This window comes from Equus quagga, chromosome 4 (genome assembly GCF_021613505.1).
Source record: "Equus quagga isolate Etosha38 chromosome 4, UCLA_HA_Equagga_1.0, whole genome shotgun sequence".
In the NCBI taxonomy this organism is placed as follows: Eukaryota; Metazoa; Chordata; class Mammalia; order Perissodactyla; family Equidae; genus Equus; species Equus quagga.
Window position 1 is genome coordinate 100277179 of NC_060270.1, and position 20020 is coordinate 100297198.

The 20020-nt window shown below is 46.4% G+C and overlaps 1 protein-coding gene across 17 annotated transcripts in view; it reads left to right on the forward strand.

The window, feature by feature from the left end:
- Window positions 1–19026, forward strand: part of TANC1 (tetratricopeptide repeat, ankyrin repeat and coiled-coil containing 1) — a 228885-nt gene extending 209859 nt beyond the window's left edge. For all 17 annotated transcript variants that reach the window (XM_046659728.1, XM_046659730.1, XM_046659740.1 and 14 more), the window contains 8 exons: window positions 4790–4923; window positions 6791–6914; window positions 7239–7414; window positions 10217–10349; window positions 11806–11897; window positions 14091–14237; window positions 15151–15251; window positions 15927–19026. In XM_046659728.1, coding sequence (XP_046515684.1) covers window positions 4790–4923; window positions 6791–6914; window positions 7239–7414; window positions 10217–10349; window positions 11806–11897; window positions 14091–14237; window positions 15151–15251; window positions 15927–17364 — 2345 coding nt within the window. In that variant the 3' untranslated portion in view covers window positions 17365–19026. The remainder of the gene's footprint in view (window positions 1–4789; window positions 4924–6790; window positions 6915–7238; window positions 7415–10216; window positions 10350–11805; window positions 11898–14090; window positions 14238–15150; window positions 15252–15926) is intronic.
- The last annotated feature ends 994 nt before the right edge of the window (window positions 19027–20020 follow it).

Here is a 20020-nt window from a genome sequence, read left to right on the forward strand (position 1 = left end):
TGAGTGACAGATCTGCCATAAAATGTTATAAACAGCCCTGTCTGTGGAATGACTGTGTTCCTGGCAAGTTGAGAGTTGAGTTTTTGTAAATCAAATCCTTGCCCAGAGAACTTTAATACATAAAAGATTCCTGCAAATGATCCATTTTACAAAGAACCATGTCTCACTGTTGTTTTCAATAAGTTCATAGTGTTGAGTGTTAATTGGGTTTTCTTAAAATGAACACCTGCTGTGACAAATCTACTCATGCTCTGAAGACAGAGGACAGTATTGCTGAGTTAAAATTATTCAGACTTGTCAGAAAATGATAGATACTTACATGGGAATTTAATTACAAAAATGCCATTTTGTTAAGGAATTTGCAAGTAAAAGAAATTGTGTCCAGTTTGAGTCCTCGGAAGTGCCATGTGTTCACCTTGATTGTAGAGTTGCCATTTGATACCAAGTCTTTTCTCCTTCATCTTTGAATTTCATTCGCCAGAAGACAAGGCCTGCCCCCCTGCCGGGTGGTCTCTCCTCCATCCTGGTCCCTCCCCCCTTTTCTTGTGGCCCGGCAGAGTGTGTTGACCCTCAGTAGAGGCTGGTGGTCAGCTCAGAGGTCGGCCTTCTCGGCAGAATAGTTGGAATTCCTGAGCAGAGTCTTGCCAGTGATTTGTTTGTTTAAACATGTGGCTGACTATTCTTCAGTCTCGCTTGTTTCCGAATATGGTATCCTTCAATCCTTGTGGCTGCTGAAACTTGAGAGACACCCTAGCCTCAGGGGTCCTGAGTGATGCGGCCAAAAATATTCAATCTGAGTGAAAAAAGGAACACACAGGTCCTATTTGTCGGCAGCCCTTGAAAACCAGAGCCTCGTTAAGGATCTTTGTGCAGAATGTGGCCTGTGTTCGGCCTGAGGAAGCTGTGAGACTCAGCCTGTGCTTGTAGGTGCTGTGTCACCTCCAAAGGAAGTTCATCACCAGATGCACAGCCAGTCAGGCTGTAAAGGAACAGAACAGGATCCTGTCGCCAGGCCTGGGGGACGCTCTCGTCTGCTTGTCAGCTGCTCCCACTTCGGGATTCTGTGGTGGCTCCGTAAAACACACGGCCCTATTTTTAGTGCCGGCTGTCATTCCTGATGTGCTGCTCTTGCAAAAATTCATCGGCAGCTGCAACAGACTTCCTGATTTAAAGGCCCCGTTTATAATACGGCAGAACTTGTTTACCAAATAAAAGAGAATGGAATGTTAGGGTGGATCAGCTGCTTCAGACCTCATCGACTGAGGAGCCCTGAGCTTTCTCCTTTCCATGTTGTCCTGCACACGCGCTGGCCATGTCCCCACCAGCCACGTGTGTGTGTTCATTCATTCGTTCGTTCCTTGCCAGAGTCAACTACAACTAGAGGAGAGAGGGGAGGAGGAGGAGTTTGCTGCCTCGAGGAAGGTTGCAGAGGAGCAGCAGGTCCAGGGCGTGGCTCACTGCCCGGATCTTCCATCTCATGCACCACTCACAGGGGTGGTGTTCAGATCCCCTCCAGATAATGTATGAAGTGCCCCAAGGCCCATGTTCTGTAGGACTCGTTAACCTTCCCATCACGGCAGGAGCTGACTGCACTAGACATGCCTGGGCAGCAGGACCCGCTGGCTTAGACTCTCATAGTACAGACAGGATCACCGTGGCCACTGATCTTCAAACATTCTGGGTATGGGAACCCCCCACCTCTGCACCAGTGCATCTGATATAAAAACTGACATAAATACCATTCTGTTAATGATATTTACTCATAACTTTTTTACAAGTTTAGATGTATGATCAGTGACAACGAGCCCGGGTATGTAACACAGATGGGAGTGACGCCTGCAGCTGAGATCCGCGGTAGCTGCACTTCCCGCCTGTGTGTGTTCTGGTTGCGCTGCCTTGAGAAAATCAGAATGCAGATGGCAGCTGTTGTTCAAAGGGGCCCTTCTTATGACAGGAAAGCATGATGAAAGACTGCCCAATGACGAGCTACTCTGGTCACACACTCCCTGCCTCCGGGACTGAGGGCCAGAGGCAAAGTCGAGCTGACTTGCCCTTCTGGAAAGAGAGGGTTTGCTTTCTCGTCCATCTTCCTCTGCCTGACCTTGACATCCTTAGGTCCCCAAGAGTAGGGCTGCCTGACTCGCTCACTCCCACAAGCCTCGCCACCGTCCTCACTTTCCCAGCACAGGAGGCCCCCAGGGTGGAAGCAGAGCTCTGTGACCTGTAGGGCAGATGTGGGTGCCTCTCTGTGACATGGAAAGAGGTGAATTCACTGGCCCCATGGCCCTGTGTCCTTGGGACTTCTTTGTTCCTCGGAGGAACTGCTCTTTGTCGTGGGGAGATCAGGCCCAGGTTTACATCCTTTTATGTGTGTGGCTCCTGGGGGTTACACCATGGCCAGGCTGACTGGCAGTTGGAGTAGGTATGGCCATCTCTCCTGAGAGGGGGTCTGAGGAGGACAGAGGGACCTAGACGTGCATGTGGAAAGCTGCATTCCTGAGCCCTTGGCTCCCCTGGTCTTAGGTGCCCAGGAGAGGGGGACACAGACCCAGTGAGTCACAGCTGAGCTAGGCCCCACCCTTTCTAAAAGGAGGCCCATGTATGGGCCTCTTCCAAGACCACTGCGGCAGTGCTGTTTCTGTGTATGAACAGTCAGCCTGTGTGTCCTTTTGTGTTTTCCTTGAATTGATGTTAAGTTTGTGAGATGGCATAGTGTTTGTTGTCATTGCTGTGGAATGTTCCGTTGTTTGACTATACCACAATTTACTGCCGCGTTCTACTGTTGACGGCCATCAGGGTTGCGTCCAGTTCGGGGCTGCTCTGAGTGCTGTTGCACGCAGCTCTCGGGGCACTCCCAGGGGCCCCTCCAGGCGCCTGTCTGCAAGGGTGGCTCCCGGGTGGTGGGAAGTGTGCATCTTCAGCTTTACTCAATGGTGTCAGGCTGTTTTCCAGAACGAATCACCCAGTCTTGACTTCCACCTGCAGCATATGAGCGTCCCCATTGTTCCACATCCATTTCTCGGTTACTTGGATTACTGATGAGGTGGGCACTTCTCATAAGTTCTCTGGCATTTGGACTTCACCTTGTGAAGGGCCTATTCCTCTGTTTCCCCATTTTCATCCTGACATGGCTTACTGATTGTTAGGAACACTTGATCCGTTCTGGAAACTGGAAATTTGTAGCTGTGAGGCTGTATTTAAAAACAAAGTTGTTGCAGGCAAGCACCAGGAACAGAGCCACAGCATTCCACTCCACGGTCTCCTTCCTCCTCCCCTCCTTTCCCTCCTCCTCCCCTCTTCTCCTTCCTCCTCCTCTCCTTCCTCCTCCTCGGCGTCATATATGCTCCCTCCTGAGATGTCTCCATCCCTCACCCTCAGCCCTTTCCTGTCCTCTTCTCAACTGAAAGCTTGTTGTCCTGGCCTGGGATTGTCCCTGCAACCTACTGCTGTCCTTTCCTCTAGGTGATGATCACAGGACATACTAGAGGCACCTCTTCTAACTAAACCCCTCTTTTTTTTTTTTTAAAGGTTGGCACCTGAGCTAACATTTGTTGCCAGTCTTTTTTACATTTTTTATTTATTTTCTTCTTCTCCCCTAAGCTCCCCAGTACATAGTTGTATATTCTAGTTGCAGGTCCTTCTAGTTGTGGCATGTGGGATGCTGCCTCAGCATGGCCTGATGAGCGGTGCCATGTCCACGCCCAGGATCCGAACTGGCGAAACCCTGGGCTGCCAAAGCACAGCACGTGAACTCAACCACTCGGCCACAGGGCCAGCCCCTAAACCCCTGTTTTTAAGAATTACAGCTTTTAAGAATCACGACTTAGGGGATAGAAGGCACAGTCACTGTTGTGAGGGTGTCACGAGAACCCTGCTTGATATTCACTTTCCCTTCATGCCATTTTTATTCCTGACTCCTCCCCTCCCCCTGCCATCCTGTCCCCCTCCCCCCCCAGCACCACCCCTACCAGCAGGCGGCTCACTGCCTGCAGGATCACACACGGGGCTGGGCTGTTTGCCCAAGCACTCAAGGCCCTCTACAATCTGATCCCCCTTTCTTGCTTTCTTGACATTCCTAATCCCGAGTCTTCACTTGTTACAGAGACTCTAAGCTCCATAAAGGCGGAATGATTTGATGTGCTCTTGACTGCCTCAGTAATTATTAGTTCTTGTTGAATTCATGACTTTAGGGTAAGAGGCCAGACTTGGACAATAATAGTGATCTCTGTGCTTGTGTTGTGCTATATTCTGGTCATCCCTTCCTGTAAAAATAATAGTAATAATAAAACAATAAAACGAAAACAGTGGCTCCTGACTTGGGCAAATTGGGCGAGGCTCGGTAGGAGTGGCTCACCTCTGCTCACACAGCTTTAGCTGGTGTGGCTTGACTCAGCCTTGGGCCCCATTGCCAGGATGGCACACACACGTGGTTGGCAGTTTGTTGCTGGCCGTCTGCTGAGAGCTCATCTGGGACCGTCAACCAGACACGGGCCTCGGTTCTTCTCCCCGTGGGTCTCACCAAGGGCTGCTTGGGCTTCCTCACACGTCCGTGTTCCAAGAATGAGTGTCCACAGAAGTGGACGTTGCCCATCTCAGGGCCTGGGCCCAGACACTGACAAGTGTCATTTCCGCTGTGTTCTTTTTGTCAAAGCTGTCACAGAGCCCACCCAGATTCAAGGGGGGCTTGGACACAGAGGCCCTTCCTCTCAGTGGCAGGAGTGTCAGAGAACTTGTGACCACCGTTAGCCTCTACATACTAACACACTCCTCCCCTGTGACTTTCCTTTAGCCCTGACTGCTGCTGCCGGACGAGGGAAGCTGGAGGTCTGCGAGCTGCTGCTGGAGCGTGGAGCTGCTGTGTCTCGGACTAACAGGAGAGGGGTCCTGCCTTTGTTTTGTGCAGCACGCCAGGGGCATTGGCAGGTACCCAGTGGGCCCCGGAATGCTTCAGAAACAACGGGTGGGGATAGAGTTCACTCTTGCCCATCTCCCCTGGATGGAGAGCCCACACGTGGCTCCCCTGGGCCCTGTCTGTCTTTTTCGTGTTCTTGGCTTCTGCTTGTGCTGTCAGTACTGCTTGATAAAGGCAAACATTTGACAGGCCAGCGCAGTCAGCCACATAGGCTGGTAACTAGGAGCAAGGCTGGTAACCATGTCAGAGACCCACAGCTACTTCCTTTTAACTTGGGGGGGGGTGGAATGGGGTGGGTGGGCTGCACTGTCATAATGGAAGACTTGCTGTAACTGTCTGTTGGGTTGCGATCGTGCAACCCATTTGTCCAGCATCCTTGGATGGAGAGTGGTTGCGTTGTGCTCTTTAGTAAAGGAAGCCTTTTCCCTCTGGCCCACCCCTGTGATGCAGGCTGATTTCTTTGACTGCAGGTGACATGTTGTTGCCTTTAACTCAAGGGAGCAGAGGATCCTTGAGAGCAGGTTCAGTCATTTACTCCTTCATTTTGTGAACAGTGGCCATGTACCTACCCCGTGCCTGGCACCAGGTTACATGTAAATGACAAATGAATGGATCTTACCATGTTTGTTATAGAAAGAATTTTCTAGACCCAAGCTTACGTCATGGAATCATGTCCCTCTTAATTCCTGCTGGCTCCACTGGTAGGAGCTAACGGGGCCCCGCAACAAGATTTTGGCTTTTCTCCTTTCATTTCCCAGAGCTTGCTTTATACTGTCCATTCCCTGTCACCTCATGGCTTCTGCATGATGCCCTGGCTAATCCTCTCTCCAGGTCTGTTTCCTAGTCCTGGGGAAGTTTGGAAAGCATTTGTTAGTGTATCAAGAACAAGAAAACAATGGAAATATGCCACTTTCTGTTGCTGTGGCGATAGAATGAATATCGTGTCAGAGAGGGGCTCTCCTACCCTGGATAAAGCCATTCCCCCGGATGGTAGTTACAGGAGACGCCTCTCTGGTTTCTTGTTTTTGCTCCCCACCCTCATCACCAGGTCCTGTTTACAGGCATGGTCCTGAGGCTGAGGATCTCCTCCAGGAAACTTTGCTAAAAATTGCGCACTGTGAAGGTCGAGCCCTCCGCCAAGCCCTGAGTCTTAGAAAAGCAGGTTGTGTCGGGGTGTGGTGGGTGAATGTTTTCCTGTGCCCCCTTCCTCTGGCCTGTGCCCTTCCTCTACAGGAACGTAGCTTCAGCGCCAGCGTGGGGACCCATGGCCATTCCTCACCCCCCTTTGGTTGTGCTCAGTTGTCCCATATGCCCTCTTGTGGCTGTCCAGTCATTACTTGATTGTGATTGGCAACCTCCCTCCTCCAAATTACTGTTTCTGCCCAGAATGTGCATGTTTTATAGATGTAGTAATAAATTGAGCATGTTAAGGGCTGGCCCCGTGGCCGAGTGGTTAAGTTCACGCGCTCTGCTTCGGCGGCCCAGGGTTTCTGGTTTGAATCCTGGGCGCGGACATGGCACCGCTCATCAAGCCATGCTGAGGCAGCGTCTCACATGCCGCAACTGGAAGGACCCACAACTAAAAATACACAACTATGTACCGGGGGCTTTGGGGAGAAGAAGGAAAATAAAATCTTTAAAGAATAAAGAAATAAATAGAGCATGTTAAAAAGAGTATCTATTTGGAAGAAGATTCTGTTCAAAAGAATAGAATAAAATAGAAAGATTGTACAGGCCCCACTGATTCCACAAATCAAGGGCGGTTTTTAAAAGGGGAGAGACCTTTCACTACCTTTGAAGGTGGAAAATCCTGCTTGGGTATAGTGAACGTAATTTAAAATACAGCCGGGAGATCGTAATTTCGAGTGTTTCTTTCAGATCGTTAGGTTGCTGTTGGAACGTGGCTGTGATGTGAACCTAAGTGACAAGCAGGGCCGGACGCCCCTCATGGTGGCTGCTTGTGAGGGGCATTTGAGCACCGTGGAATTTCTCCTTTCAAAAGGTAGCAGCACCGTCTGCCCTGCTTAGGTTTCTTTTGGATGGGCAAAGAAAGAGCTTTGGCACACCCATTCAGGACTTTCTGATTCAAAGTTTAATAGTCTTTTTGTTATGGAAATTTTCTAACGTGCACACGAGTAGAGGGGCTAGGTAATGAAGCCTGCGTACCCATTACTCAGCTGTAACAAAGATGACCATTTTGCCCGTCGGCTGCACATTCATGGTGCCTGGTTGCCATGCTGGTCAGGCTCCGTGTTGGCGGGTGTGAGGTTTGGGTCTGGGCTTTGTCTTCCGGAGTTCACATTCTGTGAATGGGCTTTTCTTTCAGGTGCCGCCCTTTCTGCTGTGGACAAAGAGGGTCTGTCGGCGTTAAGCTGGGCTTGTCTGAAGGGTCACAGGGCAGTGGTCCAGTTTCTGGCTGCGGAAGGAGCTGGGATAGACCAGACGGACAAGAATGGCCGCACTCCCCTGGACCTGGCCGCCTTCTACGGTGACGCAGACACTGTAGGTACCCACAGGTGGTCACACTCCCCCACCGCGTGCCAGGCCAGCGCCGCATCCGTCACTTTTCTTTAATTCTGCTGTGACATCCAGTCTATTCCACAACTGTAGTAAATATTTTAATAGACTCTTAAAAGCTTAAAAATGCGTGATTACAGACTGTACATACAACAGACACATACCTGAATATGTATACACATATGCACGTGTATTTATTTTGAATAATCCATATAAATAGAATTCCTGTAGAGATCATTTAAAAATCACTTCCCTATATATGAGAAATTGCTGATGAAATAATTAACTGGTTTGTTTTTAAAGTGATGTGGCATTGTCTAGAAGTAATATAAAATGCTCTGGGCAATATCTCTATCTCTTTGACAAATGCCGAAGTCTAATTGAGGTATGAGGGGCTAAAACCTTAATACACTAAGAACTGCAAGGGGCCAGCCTGGTGGCGCAGTGGTTAAGTTCACACGTTCCACTTTGGCAGCCCAGGGTTCACCAGTTTGGATCCCGGGTGTGGACAAGACACTGCTTGGCAAGTTGTGCTGAGGCAGGCATCCTGCGTATAAAGTGGAGGAAGATGGGCACGGATGTTAGCTCAGGGCCAGTCTTCCTCAGCTCTTCCTCAGCAAAAAGAGGGGGATTGGCAGCAGATGTTAGCTCAGGGCTAATCTTCCTCAAGAAAAAAAGAACTGCAAACTGTCAGGGAGAAACTGTATCTTTGCCAGGTTCCACATCTCAGGTACTTAGTAGGTCGTAGAGGAAAATCCAGCTCCTTGAGAGTTACCATTTTTGAATAGTTAAATTTGTCTAATGTGAGGATTAATTAGAGAAACAGGTCTTGGGTGCTAGAAGCTGTGGACCTTGGAGCAAAAGCCAGCATTGCCCTGCACATCAATCAGTATCTTGATGCTTTTAAAAGGCAAGATGTTAGAGTTAAGTGGTCTCAATTTCCTGGACATTGTGAACCATACTCAATATCGATTTTCAAAAACAGCTATTTAACTAAACCTGACATATCCGTGCTTTTCTTTTTCAGCTTATACTGCCTTACCAAGTCTTATAGTTTAGGGAAGAGTGAAAGAGCTTAGCATTCTAATGTCTCTCTTTTTTTTCTCAATTGTGGTCAATAACAACATGAAATGTGCCGTCTTAACCATTTCTAAGTGAAGAGTTCAGTAGTGTTAATAAGTACACTCACAGTGTTGTACAACCAGTGTCCAGACTTTCTCCTCTTGTAAAACTGAGACTCAGTACCCACTAAAGAACTCCTCATTCCTTCCTGCCCCCAGCCCTGGCAGGCTTCATCCTTTCTGTCTCTCTGAATTTGACTGCTCTAGGTACCTCATATAAGTGGAATCAGACAATATTTGTCCTTTTGTAACTGGGTTATTTCAATTAGCCAGTCTTCCACATTCATCCATGTTGTATCATGAAACAGGATTTTCTTCCTTTTTAAGGCTAAATAATATTCCATTGTGTGTATATATCACATTTTGTTCATCCGTTCTTCTATTGGTGGACACTTGGGTTGCTTCCACCTCTTGGCTGTTGTGAGTAGTGCTGTTATGAACATGGATGCGAATATCTCTTTGAGGTCCTGCAAGTTATTCAAAATCTATCCATGTTCTTTTGGATACATATCCAGAAGTGGGGTTGCTGGATCATATGGGAATTCTCTCGTTAATTTTTTGAGGAACCTCCATACTGTCTCCAGAGTGGTTACACCATTTTACGTTCCCACCGACAGTACATAGGGTTCCTATTTCTCCACATCCTCACTAACACTTATTGTTTTCTGTTGTATTTTTTGATAGTAGCCATCCTAACAATGTGAGGTGATGTCTCGTGGTTTTGATTTGCATTTCCCTAATAATTAGTGATGTTGAGCATCTTTTCATATGTTTATTGACCATTTGTATATTATCTTTGGAGAAATGTCTATTCAAATCCTTTGCTCATTTTCAAATTTGGTTATCAGGATTTTTGTTATTGAGTTGTAGTTCTTCACATATTCTGGATGTTAATCCCTCTAGTGTCATTTTGAACAGTTGGCAGACTGCTGGGATCTATCTGTCAGATCCACTTGAAAATCTAAACTGGCTACAGACTTCTTTTCCAGTAAATAGAGCAATTTGAGTGCCAAAGTAGTATTTCTTGTTGTTCTCTGCTTAATCTAAGTGACAACTATTTTATTATATCAAATCAGTCATCGTACCATGGTCTCAAACTTGCTATTTTCACAGTCACAATAATCAGGTGTCTTTCCTAAGCCTTAAAGTGAGTTATAATTGAGTCCATCTGATCCCAAGCAGCTAATCTTTCCAGTTTGCTATACTCAGGCTGTGTGTTTCTGAAGTGCCCATTGCCATAGCCTGCCAGCATATTGGAGCTATTGCACAAGTGTACCTCCTGAGTAATTGGAGATAGAGAGGTGACTATGTCTCATTTCTGTGGCCTGCGAAGTGGAGTGAGAGAGAGAGGGATGATGACGTGTGTGTACCCATCTGTGGTATATGAGTGCATGTACACAACGTGCCCATCCCTGGGAGCGTTCACCTGCCTCTCTCATTGCTGATGTAAAAATCACTTTAATAGAGTGAGTTTTAGCTGTGGATTGCAGCTCCTCTTCCCTGATTCCTGTCAACTTCATTTCCGTTTAGGATCCTTAATTGCGAGAGGCATCTAAGATCAGAGTAAACTAAGACTGCCAGCTCCTGCACCAGAATGCGGAGGTCGGCAGGTTGCGGTGCTCCTGCCCCGAGCCACTCCTCAGGGCCTCTGTTCTCCCCACTGCAGGTGCTGTATCTGGTTGAGAAGGGAGCCGTGATTGAGCATGTGGACCACAGTGGTATGCGTCCCTTGGACAGAGCCATTGGTTGTCGAAACACATCTGTGGTGGTCACACTGCTGAGAAAAGGAGCCAAATTAGGTCAGTGAACACCTCAGTTCAGCAGTGAGTGGGAGGTTAGCTTCAGATTTAGAGTACGTTAGGGACCATGAAGACCTAACCTGCTCCCAGGGTAAGATGTCAAGTGTTGGGAGATTTTTTCTCCCTCCCTTTCTAAGGCTCATTTAATAACTGCCATCCGAAGTTAAAGAGCTCAGAGTATGACTGCCAGTGTGGGTATGAAGCAGAGGCCGTATTGCAGGGCTGTCCAGAATTGCGGGGTGTAGGATGCCCGGGAGCCATGCCGGGGAGCAGTTGGAGGACGCTCGGTGGGGGCGGGGCCACATCTCAGTGGTTACGCAAGCTCACAGGTGCTTCTCGTGGGCAGCCAGGTTTGAGAACCACTGTTGTAGAGTAATCACAGTGAGCTGGGTAGGAAATGGCAGCCCCGGCACCATTTCTGTGAGGGAGAGTTCATGTGTTGACAGGAGACAAGAGGGGGGACCTTGAATATGCCATCAGGGGGTGGGGAGAACCCCTTCTGTAGGGCTGGCTGGAGCATGGCACACCGTTCAGGATGTGGGGGAAAGAGCACCCGGAACCTCACTGTTTGGGTTTGATGTGGCAGACCCTTGGCCCACAGCAGTTCTGGGGAGGGGACCTGTGATGAAGATGATGAGATTCGCTAACGTTAGTAAGCAGTTCACAGTGTCGGAGCTCTTCTGAGCAGTGTCATGCGTTAACTTCTTTAATCCTCACCTACCCTCTGAGTAGGTAATGGTAATACTACCATGTTAAAGAGGAGAAAACCAAGGCCCACAGGAGGTAAATCGCTTCCCCAAGGTCCCAGTAAGTGGAGGAGTCATGGCTGAACCTGAGTCTGTGCTCGTCAGCACTGCTCCCTGCAGGTGTTCACAGGGGGCTGGCCGTGCTGTCGGCTGGGAGGGCCTGGACGTAGACTGAGCAAGGAGGGCCGAGAGCATGGGTGGTGGGAAGAGGGCAGAGGGGCCAAAGCTAAGACAGCTCAGAGTAGATGTGAACGGCAGACTGTGCAGCGGAGAGCAAGAGGATGCTCAGAACACACACCTTCACTTGCCGGCAGTCATGGCATGCCGGAAACAAGGAGACTATTCTGAGGCCTGGGTTAATTGACTTCCCCCACCAGATTCCCCTCAGAAGGGAGGGATGGGTCACAGCTGCTCTGACATGTTAGTTTCCCAGTATTTTTCACCAGAGTAACAACTCTGTGCCAGGTACAGTTCCCCGCCTAAGTGCTTAGTTCAGCATAGACAGATCAGAAGGGACGCCAGCTCACCAGTGTCCTGCTCCCTTCCCTTCGTTATTTTGTTGTCTGGAGGCCTGCAGGACACACAAGCAGTGTCCTCTGCAGCTGGGTTTTCTGCTGTTTGTGATCTTAGCTGTGGTGGGGCCACAGAAGTATTGAACTCCTCTCCTCCACGACCACTGCAGGGCCTCTGAATGCGTGTTTATTTTGCAGGAAATGCTGCTTGGGCGATGGCTACTTCCAAACCTGATATTTTGATTATACTTTTACAGAAATTGATGGAGGAAGGAAATATGATGTACAAAGTAAGTGGTCTTGCCTCTCTGTATGTTGTTGTAATGGCCTATGAGCAGCCTCTTAGTTTGGTGTGTAATGGCCGTAGCTGTGCTGCTGCCCAGCATCCGTGTAGCTTAGCTTTAATAGAAGCTCCAAGAGATGCTCACCAGGCCTCCTGCCCAGGCTTTCATAGCTTAACAGCAGAAGCTTCAAGGTAGAAGGCACTTCTCTTTGTGTTCGAGAACCATTATTTATAAACGAATCCTTGCAGCTGTAACTATGACTCACAGCCTGAGGCCTTGGTGTGAAGACAGAGCTGCCTCTAGTTCAGCTGGCACATCGTGCAGAGATTCCTCAGTGCACGGAGTCATGAGCCGCACGGGCAAGGAACACTCAGGAGACATTTTCAGAAGAAAAGAATCATTAAGTCTCACAAGCCTTTATTATCTTATTTTTAATATCCATAAGCTTCTGGAATTTGAAACTGTTTCCAGAGATATTTTTACTTAAGATAGTCAGGTAGGGGCCAGCCCCGTGGCCAAGTGGTAAGTTTGTGCGCTCCGCTTTGGCATCCCAGCGTTTCACTGGCTCGGATCCTGGGCGCGGACATGGCACTGCTCATCAGGCCACGCTGAGGCGGCATCCCACGTACCACAACTAGAAGGACCCACAGCTAAAAAATGTACAACTATGTACTGGGGGTATTTGGGGGAGAAAAAGCAGAAAAAAAAAAAAAAGATAGCATATAATGCTTAGTTACTCATGAAACTGGATTAATTTTTTTCTGTTTTCCCTTACAAATGGAAATATGAGTTACAGATTAATAAATTGGACCTTAAATTTTCCAAGATAAGACATCAGCTTAAACCAAAAAAGTTTAAGGGCCAGATAGTAAATATTTTAGATTTGCTGTATGGTCTCTGTCACAACTACCCAGCTTTGGCGTTGTGACACAAAAGCAGCCACAGATAATACATAAATGAATGAGCGTGGCTGTGTCCCAATCACACTGTATTTGTGAAAACAGGTGGCAGGCCAGAGTTGGCCTGGAAGCTGTAGTTTGCCAACCCCTGGTGTAGAGGGATGTTTGGCCATTTACATAGATCATTATTCTTTCCAGATCTGTGATTAGCCAGAATTAAAAGATTATGAAAACAAAAAACTAGATTGTGACGATTTTAATCCTTTTTGCCACAAGGCTGCTGCACTTGCTATGTTTTAGGTTTTCCTTTTCTTTTTTTAATAACAAATAAATAGGCACATAGCATGACCCAGCAGGGTTCCTGGCTTGGAATCAGTTTGAAATTGAGTTCAGGGTGTGTATTGTTGTGGCTTTGAAGTGGTTTTAATACGAACTTTGGTAGGCAATTATGTTAGAAATATCAAGCCATTTTCAACAGACTTCATACCTGCTGTGCAACAGAACTGACTGAGCAAATGGATTTCTTTAGCCTTGAAAATGACGTGCGGTGCTGTTCTGATTTTTAAAGTCCGTGCTTCAGTTCCTTTTAAGAGAAAAATTAGTATTCTACAGCAAGCTCTGGGTTTATCTGCAAGACTCCACTTGCCTTAGGAACTGTATCATTTTTTCATCTAATTTCTGTTACGTTTAGCATTAAAATATCTTTAGATGGGAAATCATTCATGAAAATAGTTTCAAAAATATGTAACAGAGGGGGCTGGCCCCGTGGTCGAGTCGTTAAGTTCGCATGCTCCGCTGCAGGCGGCCCAGTGTTTCGTTGGTTCGAATCCTGGCGCGGACATGGCACTGCTCATCAAACCACGCTGGGGCAGCGTCCCACGTGCCACAACTAGAAGGACCCACAACGAAGAGTATACAACTATGTACCGGGGGGCTTTGGGGAGAAAAAGGAAAAAATAAAATCTTTAAAAAAAAAAATATGTAACAGAGAAGAAAGATAATCCGAAGTATTAAGATTGATAGTTATCAATTTGGCCATTTGCAGATACCTTCCTAGAACGCTGGCTTCTTTTGTGTTGCATGAAGCACATGTGCGGAAGCCTGTGCGTACGGTGAGGCCATGTGTGTACATGCCAGTTAGCGTTCTGGTTCTGCTACAGCACTTATCAGGATCCTTTCAATGTGCTGTAATGGTTTTGGGTGAGGGGAGAATAACCTCACCAGGACCTTGAGGATGTGGGAGCTTATTCCTCTTGGAGCCTCTGAAAAAGGATACATTTCTGTGATTTTTGGATCCTAGAAAGGGAAGATGAAAGAGGCAGCCCAGAGGTACCAGTATGCCTTAAGGAAGTTTCCTCGAGAAGGATTCGGAGAGGACATGAGACCATTCAATGAACTAAGAGTTTCCCTCTATCTCAATTTGTCTCGCTGCCGAAGAAAAACAAACGTAAGCTGTGCCCCCTTATTCCAATCCTTTAGCAGTGGAATGTTTTCACAGTGGTAAAGGCCAGCCCTTACACAGACCAGACCATGGGACCTCCTTTCTGATTTGTTTGTACATTTCTGTGAACCTGGCATATAGGAAGCTGTTTTTCTTGGAGATCACTGTCACTACCCACCTCTCAAGATGTTGAGAGAATGCACTCGGGTATAGTTTCCTCTGCCGCAGTGATGAGAAGCAAATGCAAACTGCTCCTTTGCCCCTTCCCAGCTATATACCGCCAGCATTGTCTGGAGTGCCCATCCCCAGATTCAGAAGGAAAGGGCATCGTAACATTCAACACAGCAGACGTTATAATTTGCCTAGTGTTTATTAAGTTCATTCAGAGGGTATGCCAGTAACTGGTTAACTTGTAATTAATAGTAGTTAACTCATAGCCAATTTGTAACTAGTAGCTGGATTTGTTTCAGTACTTCTTTCTTGTACTTTTTTTTAAACTTCATCCTCCCACCACCAAATCTATTGACCTGCCTATTTCTGTGCCCACATACTCTGCCTGCCTTCCTGTTATGGTGGTTGAAGCATCCATGCCCTTCTCTGGCTGGCCCTCCGCTGGTGTGCTGGGTTCCACCTGCTCGTGCCTTCTGGCACTCTGCTTCTACCTCTGTTCTCCTCTCTCTCCTGAATCATCAATGTCTGCTTCTCTACTGGATTCTTCTCTTAAGAATATTAATAAGTTTTTACTATCTCCTAACTTGAAAATGAAACAAAAAAAAAAACAAGCTTACCTTGCCCTTCATCTCTCTCCAGTTATGTCCCAGTTCTCTGCTAACCTTTAGAACAAAACTTGTATTAAAAAGTTGCCCGTAATCATGTTTCAGTGCTTCTTTTGACTCACGTATTTAAATATTGACACCAGGACTTTGGCATGGCAGAAGAATTTGCTTCCAAGGCTCTCGAGTTGAAACCAAAGTCCTATGAAGCCTTTTATGCCAGGGCAAGAGCGAAGAGAAACAGCAGGTACTGTCTGGGGTTAGATACGTGACTAGAGAAGCTTTCTTGTGTTTCTGTGGTATCAAAGCTGCTGGTTGACTTGGGGGGGCTTCTGATTCATAAGCATTACTCAAATGCCTCTCATCCCTTTTAATACTAAATTGGTAGCTTCTGAGAGGCACAAAAGTGGATATTATTAGCAATGGCTAAACTTTTATTTTCTCCTGACATCTCAATGACTATTCCTCCCCTTCACCCCAGTTGACACTTACTGCAAAATAAAGTTCCTTGATTAGTCCACATTATCAGCAAAACTGCCGACTAGAGACATGAAGAGGTGTGGTAGGGAAGGGAGGAGGAGTCATAAAACTTTTGAGTAAGAGGTGGGCATGGTCAAAGCGGGTGGTGAAGATGACTTTTAGAGGATTCTGACACCCACTGATTTATGCCACCACCTCAGCCCAGTGGTCTTTTTAGACACAGCAGGTCCCTGGAGTAGCACAGCTCTGGGTTAGAATGTAGCACTCTCACTGAGTCACTGAGTAACTCTAAGCTGGTTAAATGGGTCCTTTCCACCACAGTAAGTGTTCAAAACCCCCTTAGCTACCTTCTCTTTCCTTTTAGCAGAGCTGTTTTATGTACAGTTACATTCAGAGCATGTTGTTACGTGGCTTGTGATTATGTTTCTGTTTTAATCTAAAGGCAGTTTGTGGCAGCTTTGGCTGACCTGCAGGAAGCCGTGAAACTCTGTCCTACCAATCAGGAAATCAAGAGGCTCCTGGCCCGCGTGGAAGAGGAATGCAAGCAACTCCAGAGGAGCCAACAGCAGAAACAGCAGTGCCCACCACCCGCCCCGCCCAATGACTCCGATAACGAAGAGGATGCCCCGACCCCTGGATTAAACGACCACTTTCATCTTGAGGAGGCTGAAGAAGAAGAAGAAACTTCTCCCCAGGAAGAATCCCTTTCCCCAACTCCCAGATCCCAGCCATCCTCATCTGTCCCCTCCCCGTATATCCGAAACCTCCAAGAAGGATTACAGTCCAAAATAAGGCCAGTGTCGCCACAGAACAGGCCGGGAATCAGCAAGCCCCTGCGGGAGCCTGTAGCTCAGCCGGGGTTGGTTATGCAGCCCACCAAGCAGGCACAGATAGTGAAAACCAACCAACATCTGGGTTCTGGACAGTCTGGCATGAGAAACAGTAGCACAAAAATTCAGGTCTCGTCTCAGAATCCTCCCCCAAGTCCCATGCCAGGTAGGATCCCTGCCCCCTCTGCTGGTAGCAGAAGCCAGCATTTGGAGGAAAAAGGTCCTTTCGCGGGGGGAGCTGGTTCTGGCCATTTTGGAGATCGGCTGGGCCGCAGCCACAGTGCCCAGTTGCAGCACGGTGAGAGTGGCCCTGCGTATCCTCTACCAAGCAAGATAAAAACTGCAGAGAGGCTTCTGTCTCATGCCCCCATGGCTGTGGATGTAGCCCCTCTCAACCAAGGCGGGCCTGGGAGCTGCAGCGACATGCGACACCCGGCTTCCCTCACCAGCTCGGGCTCTTCTGGTTCTCCGTCCAGCAGCATTAAGATGTCAAGTTCAACCAGTAGTTTGACTTCGAGCAGCAGTTTCTCAGATGGCTTCAAGGTCCAAGGACCAGATGCTCGAATTAAAGACAAGGTGGTTAACCAGGTTCAGAGCGGCACAGCGGAGCACAGACCACGCAATACTCCGTTCATGGGCATCATGGATAAGACAGCAAGGTTCCAACAGCAGAGCAATCCTCCAAACCGCACCTGGCACTGTCAGGTGCCAGAGGGGCTACTGACAAACACGTCTCCTGCAGCTGGCCTGCAGGCCTCGAACTCGGAGAAGCCCTCCTTCAGACAAGCAGGAGGATATAATAACCAAGCCAAAACCTGTTCTGTTCCTACCCTGGGTGGAAGTGTCCACAATGGGGCACAGGTGAAGGAGCTAGAGGAAAAGAAGTGCCAAATCCCAGGCCACTGTCAAGATAACAGGATAACTAAGACTGTTTCTCATCTGTATCAGGAAAGTCTCTCTAAACAGCAGCCTCATATCAGTAATGAAGCCCACAGGAGTCACCTTCCTTCAGCAAAACCAAAACGATCATTCATAGAGTCAAACGTGTGAGCCTTAAGAGAGGCCCATTTGTGGAATTTGGAAAACTGTGTGTTGGCTCCTGGTGGTAATTAAATGGTTTTTCATGAGAAAAATTACTTTTTAGCCATATTTTTTTTTTCTTTTTTCCTTGGGGGTGGATCGGATGCCATTGATATATTCAAAATGTGGATAAAATTTGGATGAATAGCTAGAAGTCACCATAAATAAGAATGCTGACCAGAATCGAAAACTACAATTAGTTATGCGTATTAAGTTAAAAATTTAAGACAGCTGAGAAGACATTAACTCATGCTTTTCTCTTATGAAATTGTTTGGTTACCATTTTCCTCCTAGCCTTTGCTATGTGATAAAATCATAATATTTCTTAGAGAATGCAAACGTCTAGCGATAGGTTTAACTCAAGACATAATATCCAGGTGATGTATTCTGGAAAAGATGAAGTTTTCAAGTTACAGTTCCATTGAGTCAAATCCCAAAGTATATATTTAAGACCTGAGTGATTTCTAGCTCAACATAAATGTGACTATAAATGTTATATAGCTGATTTTTTGTTTTTTAAGCAAAATAAGAACATCTAAGTATTGTTCCCTTCGTAGCAGTTCCCTTAAGAGGATTAAACACTTATATCTGTGCTATGGTTCTCATTAAAAATATTTTTATAGCACCTTTTTTGGAACTAGATTCCCGCTTCAAGGTGTTTTTAATATTTGGAAACAGTATAAGCCATTTGGAATCATAATTGGTGGTCATGTTGGATTTGGGCTAAAATATTAAGAGTACAGCATTCTTGGTGACACGTAAATTAGTTTTCAACTGGTTCCCAAACTGCTTTTAACAACGATAGATAGCACTCCTGGAACAAGCCTTCCAAGATCCTGCAAGGACAGTATTTAATTTGGATACTTGAGGTGTGGTTGGTTGTTGCTTTTGTTTTATCATACAATCATTACTTTATAGTCCCATATTGTACATATTAAAATAGCTAAGTTGTATTCAGACTTGTAAATATAACTATTTCAAGTAGTTAATCTTAAAAAAAAAAGTCATATATTTGCATGTTTTTTCTAAGCTTCATCCATGCTGGTTATTGCACTGAACAATATCTTATTATGGCATGTTAACAGAATACCAGTAACGGCACTTTATCTCATTTATATGAACACCTTTGAGGTGCTACTTAAATCCAAACTGATGTATTATTCATTTGTAAAGATAAGGTACAGGAATGAACCTTGGTTTAAAGGTATTTTTATATGAAAATGGTGTGCATTGGAGGATGTTAAAATGCTAGTTTGAGAGACGTGGGAGTATATTTGTTTTATATGTTGGGATGTGAAATTTATTTTCTAGAGTGGGGGAGAAGGAAGTTCTATATTTGCAGGACGTTTTAAAAATGAATAGTTGTAACGAAGTTCCAGTGAGCATCGTTATGGTTTTGTATCAACAGGAATCTTCTGGTGTCACTCTTCTGCATTTGGTCCTGAGCGTGTACAGTGTACTTTGTACAGCTTTATCATTTTTTATAGGCTTTTCATGAGTTCTGCTCTAACTACTATGGCTTATTTATTGTTTATTGTTTTCTTTAATATTTGTGAAAGTCTTACTCTTATGTAGTTTTGTTTCTGCACAACTACTGTACTTTTCCATATGGAATAAAGACTCTTAATAGAATTTGTTTTGTATTAAATGACAGAATGGATAAGTAGAGAATATCCTGATGACAACTATCTGCCTTTAATCCTGGGAGATCTCATTACCCTAAAGAAAATAGTGAAAAGCCTATTTTTTTTTGTTTGTTTGTTTTTTTTTTTGGAGGAAGATTAGCCCTCAGCTAACTACTGCCAGTCCTCCTCTTTTTGCTGAGGAAGCCTGGCTCTGAGCTAACATCCGTGCCCATCTTCCTCTAGTTTATACGTGGGACGCCTACCACAGCATGGCTGCCAAGCAGTGCCATGTCTGCACCCGGGATCCGAACCAGCGAACCCCGGGCCGCCGAGAAGCGGAACGTGCGAACTTAACCGCTGTGCCACCGGGCCGGCCCCTGAAAAGCCTATTTTTAAACTACCAAATGCATATTTAATTTCACTTAATAATAATTTCAGAACAAGAGTGACAGCTTCTATAAATCCCAAAACATTCAAGGGTCAAAATTAGTTTTTTGGGGGGCTGGCCCCATGGCATAGTGGTTAAGTTTGGCATGCTCTGCTTTGGCGGCCCGGGGTTCACGAGTTCAGATCCCAGGGCAGGCCTAGACACCACTCATCAAGCCATGCTGTGGCAACATCCCACATACAAAATAGAGGAAGACTGGCACAGATGTTAGCTCAGGGCTAATCTCCCTCAAGCCAAAAAAGAGGAAGATTGGCAACAGATGTTAGCTTATGATGAATCTTCCTCATCAAAAAAAAAAAAAAGGAAGAAAATTAGTCTTTTTGCCTGAAATAGGAATAATGCACCCAGATGAGCATTTTAATCCTTTCCTATCTGTTCCAGAAATCTTGGTGTCCGTTTTTACTGGCAATAGGATACTTAATGATTTTAATCTTAGTAAAGTACAGTATTTGGTCCAGTAACCCCAGAAAGAAGTGAAGTAGCCTTGAGCAGCCGCTGGTCAGTCCCGAGGACTGAGTGCTGGGCAGGTGAGTGCTGCCCCCACACAGCCCTG